Source organism: Acyrthosiphon pisum, chromosome X, assembly GCF_005508785.2.
Source record: "Acyrthosiphon pisum isolate AL4f chromosome X, pea_aphid_22Mar2018_4r6ur, whole genome shotgun sequence".
Classification (NCBI taxonomy): domain Eukaryota; kingdom Metazoa; phylum Arthropoda; class Insecta; order Hemiptera; family Aphididae; genus Acyrthosiphon; species Acyrthosiphon pisum.
The window spans coordinates 89,102,080-89,114,401 of record NC_042493.1 but is presented as its reverse complement, the minus strand read 5'-3'; the positions used below and the strand labels follow the sequence as shown (position 1 = coordinate 89,114,401).

At 29.8% G+C, this 12,322-nt stretch overlaps 1 protein-coding gene across 1 annotated transcript; it reads right to left on the bottom strand.

The window, feature by feature from the left end:
- Positions 1 to 2,091: 2,091 nt before the first annotated feature.
- Positions 2,092 to 9,207, bottom strand: LOC100572862 (docking protein 2). The gene is made up of 4 exons (XM_003244185.4): positions 8,527 to 9,207; positions 8,168 to 8,347; positions 4,468 to 4,621; positions 2,092 to 3,149 (listed from the first exon to the last, which is right to left on the bottom strand). The coding sequence occupies exons 1-4, from the start codon at positions 8,599 to 8,601 to the stop codon at positions 2,128 to 2,130; spliced, it is 1,431 nt and encodes a 476-aa protein (XP_003244233.1). The 5' UTR covers positions 8,602 to 9,207; the 3' UTR covers positions 2,092 to 2,127.
- Positions 9,208 to 12,322: the final 3,115 nt, after the last annotated feature.

Sequence of the window (12,322 nt, the reverse complement as noted above, 5' to 3'; positions counted from 1 at the left end):
ATACCTATATTTTTTAAAACTTTTCATCGATTATAATTTATAATTTACCAGCATAATATCAAGGACCAATGAAATGCCGAGGATGACTCCCACTCCTATTTCTGATAATAGAGATTTAATGGGTATTACAAAGTTGTGATCATACCTTGTTATTTCGTCATGTCCGTATCTCTGTTTTCACCATGATTAAAGATATAATGGTTGTGCAACGAGCATGAAACAGTTGTCTTTAATATCTTTAATCGTGGTTTTCACAATTTTTTTTTAAAACTATTTTTGTGTAGTTCCCGCGAAACTCATAGTAGCATAAAAAAAATCGAAGACGTTCTATACAATAAAATGCAATTACTATAATATACCGTCTTCGCGGGAGCTACACAAAAATAGTTATGACAAATTGAAAAAAAAAATTGTTAAAACAGAGATACAGGTCGTATGCTGCGGCGGGCGAATTACTAGTAGAATAAACAACAATTTCATAGTATTTTTTAGAAATAAAATCTCACCACCCAAAGCCCCACACTATTGTCTCGATTTTTGGTTTCCATTACTATATTTTTACATCGGTATCCAATCCCCTTAAGTCGTTATGGTTACCTACCTAAAAGAAATTAACATGTACCTATATATTAAACATTTTCGCTGGTTTCAAAAGCTTGAAAATGTAATACCAAGGTTCCTCATAAATTTTTATAATGGCAGTTCAAAAATAGTAAACGTAGATAGATACAATTTTTTTTATAAGCAACTTAAGTTCAAATGTTGACAAAATTCATTAAAACCACTAAAATATTCAAATTTTTTTGTAGTTTAAAATGTATAAAGATTTTGATTTTAACACTTCTGGTTTCAAAATGTAATACAAGATTGCTCATATTTTAATTAAGTATAGTTGAAAGCCACATGAGTTTTTATGAACAATTACAATTCTTTTGTTTACCCTCTTTGCCTCGCCACTAATTAAGAGCATGTCATAAATATATTTTAATCCTAAACAATACCTACTCAATAATTTCTATACTTATATAATACACAAATAAATATTTAATATATAATTTGTATGTATATACATAAATCAATAATTGGTAATACATTTTGGTTTTTCATTTGTTATACATTGAGTAAAATAATTGTTAATTAAATACACTTATACAGTTATATGTATATATGGCAAAAGTTCCAAGGTACAGTGAAAATAGTTTATAATGAGCTTCATGTGCAATGTCATAAAAATTGTAAGTGAATAAACATTCTTTTTATAGATTTTTATTTGACTGATATTATATAAAAATATTTGTACAACATAAAATTTGAACTATTTAATTTTATATAATTTAATTTAATTTACAATGATATTGTTTTATATTATTATTGTAAAAATATTTATAAATAAGGTCAAGTGGGGTAATATTGGTAACAATATTTTTAAATTCGCATATAAAATTTATTTTTTGGGGTAAACGAAAACAAACAAATTTGTTAGTATGTTATCTGTAGTCTGTAGGAATGACCTCTGGGGCATTCGAAAATATTTGTAATTAGAGATGTTTTATATTATTTGAATGTATGAAGTACATATATTTCCATTTGCCCAATATTACTTGGTGGCTAAGGGGCAAATGAGAATTTTACTATTTTATTAGGTTGGATATATGTTATTACCACCCATCAATGATAAATTAATATTGTTTCCAGTTACCCCACTTGACCCTAATATAGTTTGATTTGTAATATTATTTCAACTATACACAATAACTCATAGATATTTTTGAATATTAGAACATAATTATGACAAATTAATAAAATAAATATTTATAAATCTTTTCCACTGTGGTTATTGCACATATGATATTATATTATTAAAATTGTTATAAATTAAATAAAACAAATATAAGAAACTCTAAAATTAAACATTGTAAAATAAAGATACTAACAATTCTTAACTAAATGTCTAAATGTGATGTAGTCAATGATAAAATATGAAACAAAACAAATTTCTCCTAGGTCAGAATCTATTTAATAAATTTACGACATTTTGTTTAGATATAGGAAAATATGATATAAAATATATAGATTTAAAGGTTGATTTTCATCAATAAAAAAAAATTAATAATAATAAAAATAAGACTAGACCTTATTAGGCTTGAAGACCATAGCATATTGCAATTCATTGTGTGCTACTGAGTCCAATGACTCGTTATTTGAGCGATTATCTTCGGTTGAGTTTTTTTTATTTATAGTACCATACCCGTAATGTGAATCGTCAGCTTTCCGAGCAGGCATCATTACGGTGTCTGCTTTTATAATAGATTTGTGCTTAGTGGTTAAAGCAATAGGGTGAATTTGTCTATACCCAGGTGCTGTTTTAGATATAAAACCAAAATGCTGTAGATGGTCATAATGTTCAGCACCATCATCAGATATTACATTATTACTAGCATAAGGTTTTTCGCAATGATTTGAATCATTGAGACCCATAGTCCTCCAGGCATCATTTCTTACTAGGACATCTTCATACGCTGCATCTGGTGATTCTGTTTCTTTAGTTTCGTTGTAAGGGTCGTTCATGAAAGGAGTAGGTAGCTTCTTAGAAAAAATTGCTTTTGGTTTTGGTTTTAGCGGTGGTGGTGGTGGAGACGTAGTTGGAGGTACTAATAATGTTGGTAAAGGCATAAGAGGTTTGATTGAACAAGAAAAGCTATTAAAGTCATTATCCAAAATTAATGGAGTAGTGCTAGTGGGCGATGGTGGTAAGGGGCTTCGAGAACGTGCCATCATGGACAAAGCCGCTCTAAACTGATTATCACCGCACATGATTGATGTCGCATCACCTCCGCCATTCAATAGTTTTTTCATACTTTTCATTTTTGATGAGATACATCGAAATATTTCCTGTTGATTTGAATGTTCCAAATGAAACACACCTTCACCACTGGCACATTTGCGACCAGCTTCAAATGTAAATCTACCAGCTCTATACCCATATCTTCGAATAAATCTATATGGCCACGTTAGAAGTAGTGTATCATTTTCATCAGATTCTCGTAATTGTAGAGCAACAGGAGTAATGACTAATGTATAAGGCTGTTCTTTTAAACCACAACGTTCACTGGCATCTGATGAAATTAATTTAACACTAAAAACACCAGCTGGAAAAAAAAATTGGTTTAAACATTAACTGCTGAGTGGGGTAATGGTATTAATAATATTAACTAGGGTTAGGATTTATATTCATTAGTAGGTTAAATATTGGAAAATTTTATTGGAACATAATGTAATTGCTTATTTATTTGGCTTGACTTCTAGCAGTATTAAGACATTTATTTGTTATTTTTAAGGTTTCAAATATAACATTTTAAAGTGCTTAATTCAATGGTTTTTAAAAATATTTTCTTCTTGGAAAAAACACAGGCAGTGGATTAAATCATTTTTGATATACAACTTGTTTGATTCTTTTGACTCACTGCCTTTGTTTTTACAAAGTAGAAAATATTTTTAAGAATCAAAAGGCTATAACTAAAAATATCAAAAATTTATTTTATCCTCAGTTGAGGATTATTTTATTGACTTGGAATCAAATTTTTTCCATTACATATTTAAAAAGTTAGTAGAAACAAAAAGTTATATATGACTCATAACCAAACAGTGTTTGTATATATTTTTAAAAATGTTGTTTTAAACTTATGGTGAAAACAAAAAGTTCTAATAAATCAAATAGTTATTGGGGAACAATAAGTTTTATCGGAAATAAGAGTTTATAATCAATCAAACAATAACTGTTATCGGTCTTTATATCGTTGTTGTTATTTTTGGTTAGTGCACTTCACATGAGGTACATCAGTCACATCAGATACATCTGGTCAATACAGTAAAACAAAGAAATAGTTGATAACGAAAATCAATGGTTGTATTATTAGTTAACATATTTTCATTTATTATTCATACTAACAATATTCTACATAAGTACCTAAATTTATGATTTTTAATTATTTAAGTTGACTAATTTTCTTTTCTTTAATGTTTCTAAAAGTATTTTGCCTATTTTTATTACCTATTTGAACTTTGAAGTGCTTTAATCCAAAAAATATCTTTATTGGTACCTAAGTGTTTTAAGTGATTAGTGTAAATTTTATTTTGCATCATATTTGTGTATATATTAACTAAATTTTTTATACCTATAGTTTGGTTATGTGCTATATTTAAAAAAATTACAAACTATTGACTATAGTTGACAGATATTTTAACTTCAAAAGTAAATAGTTTTTTTTACATTTTCTCAAAATGAAATATAATGAATAAATAATTATTATTTAAACTTTAATCCTTACTTACAAGTATATTTAAAATTTAAGTATTTATAATTAGGTATATTATAATATAAACATTAAATACATATTTCACTATTCACTTATATTGCATATAAATCATATCCCTAATAGTTACAAAAAACATTTTTAATTAGCTTACCATCTCCGGACGAACAATATAAATCATTATCTTCTTCAATTGTTTGTCTTGACACATTATCCCTGAATGCCACAGCTTGCAAGGCACATATCCAGTCAGTCATTTCTTGTTCAGAATTTGCAGCAAAATGATGAACACCGGTTTTTGTCCAAACCTATATCATAAATAAGGAAATAATAATATTGGTCAATACAAAGAATATAAAACACTAAAAGTTGAATTATCTCTCTAAAAATAATCTAAGTAATATTATACTAAAACCATACAAAGTACAATTTTTCATACATTGGCTTATGTAAATATATAATATATATGTGTATAATATGGTTTGAAATTATATTCATTGAATTTAAGAGGTTGCTACACCAGCATGATATGTTGTCTCCATCTTATAAACGTCCAATATAGCAATTTTTAAGAACCAATTTGATATTGTTTATTTTAAAGTTAATTGTTCTATGTTCCAACTTAAAGGTAAGAATATTATGTGTGTTCTTAACAATATTTTAATTTTTAAGCCCGGTATGAGCATTTTAATATATTGATATTTTATATACTCTTAACTCACTTAAAACATTAAAATGTAGTAAAAAACCAATTAGGGAATACAGATAATGTTCATAATATGTCAATTCACTCTAATATTAAATTTCACAGTACAAAGTTGGCTCTGTTGTACTAAAAATTGTATATGTTTAATCATTTAGAGACAAAAACATATGTATAAGTTTTTTTTAGTCATGACTATAATTTCTTTGTAAGTTTTTAGTATAATTTTTGAATTGAAATTGTACAATAGCTTCAGACACATTATGTTTCCCATTAAAATGTATCTACATTTAAAAAAAACAGTTGTGCAACTTTGTAATCCATAATTTAATATATCAATTCATAATTAGAATATTAATTTTAATAAAAAAAAACTATAAAACATAATAATCAAATTAATATTAAATATAAGTATTCAATTATGTATTTAATGGCGTTCAGTAGGTTAAAGACATTTTTGACTTAATAACTCTTAATTGTGCTTAACAATTATCAAAGTTTAAATAAATTGATTACTATTAATTAACTCTAACATAAGAGTAATCTTAATATCCTAGTATTTATATTTATTGATAATTACTAATTACGTTATTAACCTTTACTATAATTTCTAAATAATATTGCAATGATAAAGTAGCTTTATACATCAATTTTCCTATGAAAAATTGTACTTAGGTACATATCAAATACAATTTTGTGCAACTTTGTAATCCATAATTTAATATATATTCATAACTAATATATTAAATTTAAATGAAAAACTAAAACATAATATAGGTAATAAAGCTATTAACAAAATATCAGTATTTAAATATGTAACTATTCACAAAATGAGTATAGGTACTATACATTTAGATGGAACTATTTCATATTATTCATATTTCTTAGAATATAAAACATCAAAAGACAATATCAAACTGATTCTGTCTAAAATCATCGAGAAATTGTTATAAGCAGGACTCGGGACTTAAGTATTTGCTTATTATTAAGGTTTGACATAAAATCTAGCAGAGTGCTATAGAAGTGTATGTCATATTACAACACGTTAAATTTTGAAATTTGAAAGTGCTTTTTTGCAGATCTCTACTTAGTTATAATTTATGTTGGAGCGTGCCACTAAAAAAAACATAAACATTTTATTTAATTTTTGCTTTATTGTTGTTCACGGTAAAGCTAAAACTAAATATAATTTTTCTGCTTTGTATCATATTTTCTAGTAATAAACACCGGGACTCATATTTTTTCGCTAATCTACAAACTATATTAATTAATCAATTTTTTTGTCGGTTATTCTTAAACAATTTAAAATTATTTTTCCAGAAAATCTATAAGAAGTTTAAATGTTTTCAAAATCTAAAAATTAAATGATTATATGGAAAACAATTGTGCTGATAGTTTTTGTCGTGATTTTTTTACTTATTTTAATATTTTTAAGTGCTTATTTGAGTGTTTATAATGAAGTATTTAAGTGCTTTTTTTAGCGCTTATTTTGATGATTATAACTTATAAGTGCTATAAGTTCTGAACCCTGGTTATAAGTGTTTTAAGTTTTAATTGACAAGGTCTACCTTATTGAACCTTATAAATGTATTTGTCAATTTTAAATAATAGTTTATAAAAGTAATAAAAAAAATTGTTATTCTTTTATTCAGTATTTATTTTACAATATTTTTAGATGATATAAAGATGCCTTTCATTTTATTTTTGAATAAAATATAATATAAAGCTGTTCTAATTATAAAAACAGTACCTACCTATAGTGAAATATTCATAATAAATATTGATAAAGAAGTAATAATAAATTCTCTAATAAAATAATTTATATTTTTATTGAGTTTAATAAGTGCTTGGCAACACATTACAACAGTCATTAAAAGATTATTTTAAACAATTTATGATAGTATTTTTCTCTTAATTAATGGAAGTAGTTAAGATAAAAAGTATTTAATTACTTATGTAGTTATTGATACTCGGCGCATCATTGATATAATATTCCAAACAATTCATGAAAGCAACTAACTTTTAGTTTTAAAATCTTTCTAAGCTGATAAAAGTTTTTAAATAAAAATAAATGTTAAAATTTAAAGATAATCAATAGCTATGTTAAATTATTAAACCATAATATGAATAAAATACTTTGCCAAACTAAAAATTTATTAAACCAAATATTACAGGCATATTTATAAATATATTTCATTTAATACTAAATGTAGGTACCTACTAAGACCTAGATTCTTAAAAATATAGGCGAATTTTGAAATGTTAACACATTTTTATAATGAAAAGCACATAGGTACCATAATTGTTTTGATATAATAAACCAGGATTCGAACTACGCCTTTACTTACTTTAGTTATTGTGCCAATGTTCAAATATTGTGATATTGCTTTTACAATCAAACACACTATAAATATAGATACCTATGTCTATACTCTATATACTATATTCAAGTTAAGAATACACCGGTTTGCGCATAATATGCAACTGACTGCTGTATGTGGCCACTGGCCAGACCCCCATGATTAATCATTCGGAAACAATTGTACGCTTCCGCCGTACGTTCTGAAACAATTGTTGCCGACCATACACCTGTGTACGATATGTACACATTCGGAAACGATTGCTACCAACCGTATGCTGTGTCTTTATTGCTGCCTCCGTCGCTGTGTATCAGTGGTGGAGAGCCGTGGCGAACATGACGTGTTTTTGTCGGCCACCCAGTGTACTCTTAAGTTAAATAGAGTACCTATAGTATTTATTAAATTTTCCTAGTTTTCATATATTTACTTAATAAAATTTTAATAACCGCAATCAAATATATTTTGGAACCAATTTGAAATTATTTTTGTCTATTCTGTTTTAATTATAAAATGTAGGTATTGCAGGCCCCATAATATGAAACGTCTTGGGCCATAATTGTATTATTACTATGATATATTATTTATTCATGGATAAATTGATATTGAAAAATAGTAGGCACCTACCTAAATTTAAATTATAATCTTTTAAATATTAAGATATTTTAAGATTTAAATATAATGAATTGTGAATAGGTACACGATGAGTTCAAACATATCTTACTCATTACTTATCATTACGCTATTAAATGTTTATCAATTAAATACATGTAAAATAATATTAATTAACTTACCGCGAACACATTAGGTTGATGTTTTTGAGCATCTTGTGTAATTTTTACACAGCTTTCCAAGGGTATTATTGAGGCAATATTTGAAGATTTTTGATCGTCGATACCGTCAAATACTTCAAGACGATCTATACCATGTTTACTCCATTTGAATAATCTACAATAACGTTTCTGCCAGGATTTCTGAAAGATCAATTTTAAATAAGAAATATTTACAACTACCTGTGGAATTTACAGCTAGTAATAGCTTTTTATACTGGCGGGTACCACTGACATTCAAATAGATTATGAAAATTAGGTAGTTAAGAATCGACGGATTATAATATTATTATATTGGAGGTAATATAAAATTGACCAATTACCTTTAGCTGCGATAGTACTCCGTGTGGCGGAAAGCAGAGATATCCCTCTTTGTACGGGTCGTCCGATCTCGCCATTTGTCCAGATCGTCGTCGGAGCACGGCAGTACAAGCAGGAATACAGCAGCCACCAATAGTAATAATAATATTGCAGTCGTCACTCCGGTTACCACGACCGAACCTGCCAGCCTACGAACGATTGGTTTTCGAGACTACAGGAGGCATTCCGCCGCGGTCAAGTCAATTGAGCGCCGTGAAAATCGACAGAACGAAAATATTAATTATAAGATAATATACGTAGGTGGTAGACTATCGTTGTTGTTGTCGGTCGACGGTGATGTTGTCGGGCAGCAGCTGGCAACCTTATCAAACCATGTGCCCCGTAAACCGTTGTACGCGCGTTTTCACTGGTAAGTGGTAATGCGGTACCGACCAGCCGTCAACACCGATCCGATCGCACTGCGGTACGGACTTGAGACGCGACTACGCCGAGCGCAAACTGTCCACTCGGCGGGCAGCGGACAGTCGTGGTGGTCAGCAAACACTGGTGTCTGATAGTGGACACTGGACAGAGTACGTCCGAGTCCCGTGGTGATGCCGTAGTGCGCGGTTGTAGCCAGTAGCGCTTCGGACACTGTTGCAGTCGTGTTCTAATCAGTGGAACAACCGCAGTGGCGCGGTCCGGCGGTCGTCGGCGCTGGCTGATTAGAGCCGCCGGTAAATACGTCGTCTCAATGTCGGTGAGGGGGGGATGCGACGTACCTGATGGAACGATACATTCTCGGTGAAAAAATACGTCGAGTTTTGGGAGGGGGTCAGATGCGAATTGTTCACGAATTGTTGCGTACCGGGTTTTTCGGGCAACGTTCGGCCGCGTCTGTGGCGGATGTCCATAACATTATTATTATACAGCTATGATCCTTGACCGCGCGCGGCCAAACGCGAATCGCGATCCGGAACTGGCCGGTTCGCGGCGATACGACGAACGTGTTACCACTTATCACCAGGCCTGTGAATTTAATGCACTAAAAAACATTTAAAATAAAAAAATGTCAAAAAATGCAATATAAAATGCCAACAATTATAAAATTCACTTACAATGGTTTTTAATTTCGTTTTTATATTTATTATTTTATTTTATTATTTACATTATTACATTAATTTTTACATGCTTAAAAATGTGTTTATACAAATAAAATAATAAAAATTACCAACTAAAATTATTACTCAACAAACATAATCTGGAAAATCGTGACTGATATACGATAAGCCACAAATAATTTGTCTAGTTATCTAGCAATTGCCTTATTTTATCGACGTATATACAGGCTGTGTACAAAACAAAAAAAAATGTTTTTAAAACATGTCAATTTGCGGAATTTTATTAAAAATGCCGAAAAATGAACTAAAAAAAGAAAAATATGACCTAAAAATGTAAAATAATTGTTTTATAGATGGATTTGTAGTTACACAATTCAAATTGTGTACTTACAAAGCTACAGTTTCACAATAACCAAAAAAAAAATGCACTTTCCTACAAATTCACAGCCCTACTTATCAGCAATATTGATTGGTACTTACATCTACGTGTCTCGACGACATCCACTTACAGCTGGCGTATTCATATTATAATAATATTATTATTACATTACGCTGAGTACCTACTAAAAAATTGGTACAGCCGTTATAGTACCCATCCGACCACCATACTTTCATAATATTAGTTTATAATATCTAGTTGTATTGGTTTGCACTTATAATGCCAAAATATTAAGTCAATTAAGTGTTATTCATTGACGGATCTTAGAGGCTCATAGAGCCTAGGGGGGACTTGGGACCTGGTCACCTGGAGGGCTTTTAATTTTCCCAGTATGTTTTCAAGCCCCTCCCTGCAGTACCTAAAATATCCAAATTTTTGTACTACACGCTGCACGTAATCCCAAATCGGTCAAATCTAAATTATTTCTAGATAAACACTAGTATCATAGAACAATGCTAGTATACTACATACCAACGTTCACTACTTGGCTGATAATAATAAAAATAGCTACTCTCAATAACAATTTATTAATAATAATGACTATAATAAGAGTATAAGACGTAACAATACAAAATATTGTTTACTGGGTGTCTGTGTAGTAGATAATAGTTAAAACGTGGCTTGGCAAAAAAACACGTTTTAATACACATATTAAAATGTAAAAAAAATTTAACGTATACAATTATACATAATATTATTAGAAAGGTTTAATTGGAATAACACACTTTTAAATTTCGTACTACACAGTGTGTCGGACTACACACAATTTTAGGGACTGGCCCTTTCCCTCCCCCCTCTCATGAAGGTTTTTTCCGTCTACAATGTGTCTTGTATTATTAATATAGATTTATATAATTTATAATTTATTTGCCTTAATAATATTACCAATGTAAATAAGAAGTACATTTTATAGGTACACATGTATAAATATTACATATGGGAGGGAGGGGGAAAATATTTAGCCAGTAAGTATCAAGTTGAAGGTTGACTTCCTGCCTCATTTTTGAGGTAGTGGATAAAAATGTCAAGCCCACACACCGCACGTTTGACAAAATATCCGCCAATTAATGTGCGCTCGCACAGTAGTTATAATAATAATATTTTTGAATCCACGTACAAGTGTGCATATAGTTAGGTACTTTGGTATATTATATTATTGCAGTACAGACTTCAGATATCCCAATTCCTAGGACAGTAGACAATAATATAAGATATTATAGGTTGGAAAGCGTATGCCGCAATGCCGCCTGTGACTATGTAATGCGAAAATATTATATCCGGGCACACTTGTAGGTATTCTACAATAACTGATAAGTTGCTAACTTATTTTTGTCGGTGCGGTTATATTCGGTTCGCGTTAAGTAGACATTACAATACCTACTATATATATATAAGTATACCTGACTATATACTACTAGAATACTATGTTTAGGTAATTTAGTAATTAGGTAGGTATATATCGCATATTCGCATCCGTGTATAAGTTACATAACGTAATACTGCGACGACGTTTTTCTTAAGTAGGACGCGACAGAGTGCGCGTATATATATACCTATATTATATATTTAATATACATTACACTGTTGTGTGTTACATTATAGGTAAACGTAACAACTCGCAATCGCGTATAAGAGGACATCCGTCTCGAGTGTTTCCCCGCGACCTCCCCGTACGATCATCACTCGTCAGACGCCAGAATAATATAATATAATATAATATATGTATTATAATATTACGCGGTGGATGGCGATTGGCGACTATAGCTACGTACTATATACCTCGACTACTATATTTTTATATCGTACTGATTATACGTGCGTTTCGCCAACGATTTTTTTCAATATTATTTATTATGACACTATCGTATCTTTCTTTCCTATATATCCTAGTAGGTATCCGTATCCCCCTCCTCACACACACACACACACACACACACAGCAAAGGACCTATATACATATAGTTATAGTAGATACTTATGTCTTATAGTTTAGGTACCTACACCAGTGTCGGACTGGCTCGAAAAGGCCCAGTCCGCGATTTAGAAAAAAGGGCCCCCAACAGACAAATAGAAAATGTTTTATTTAGCCCAGAAAAAAATACGTACCTAACTAAAATTTAATCATTCGATATATTAACTGGTTTTACTTTATTTCTAATATATAATTTATATTGAGTATATTCTCAAATACTAAGACAATTTTCTACAGACCCGAAGTAAATTTACTATATACAGAGACCCATCGGACTGTTTTTATTAC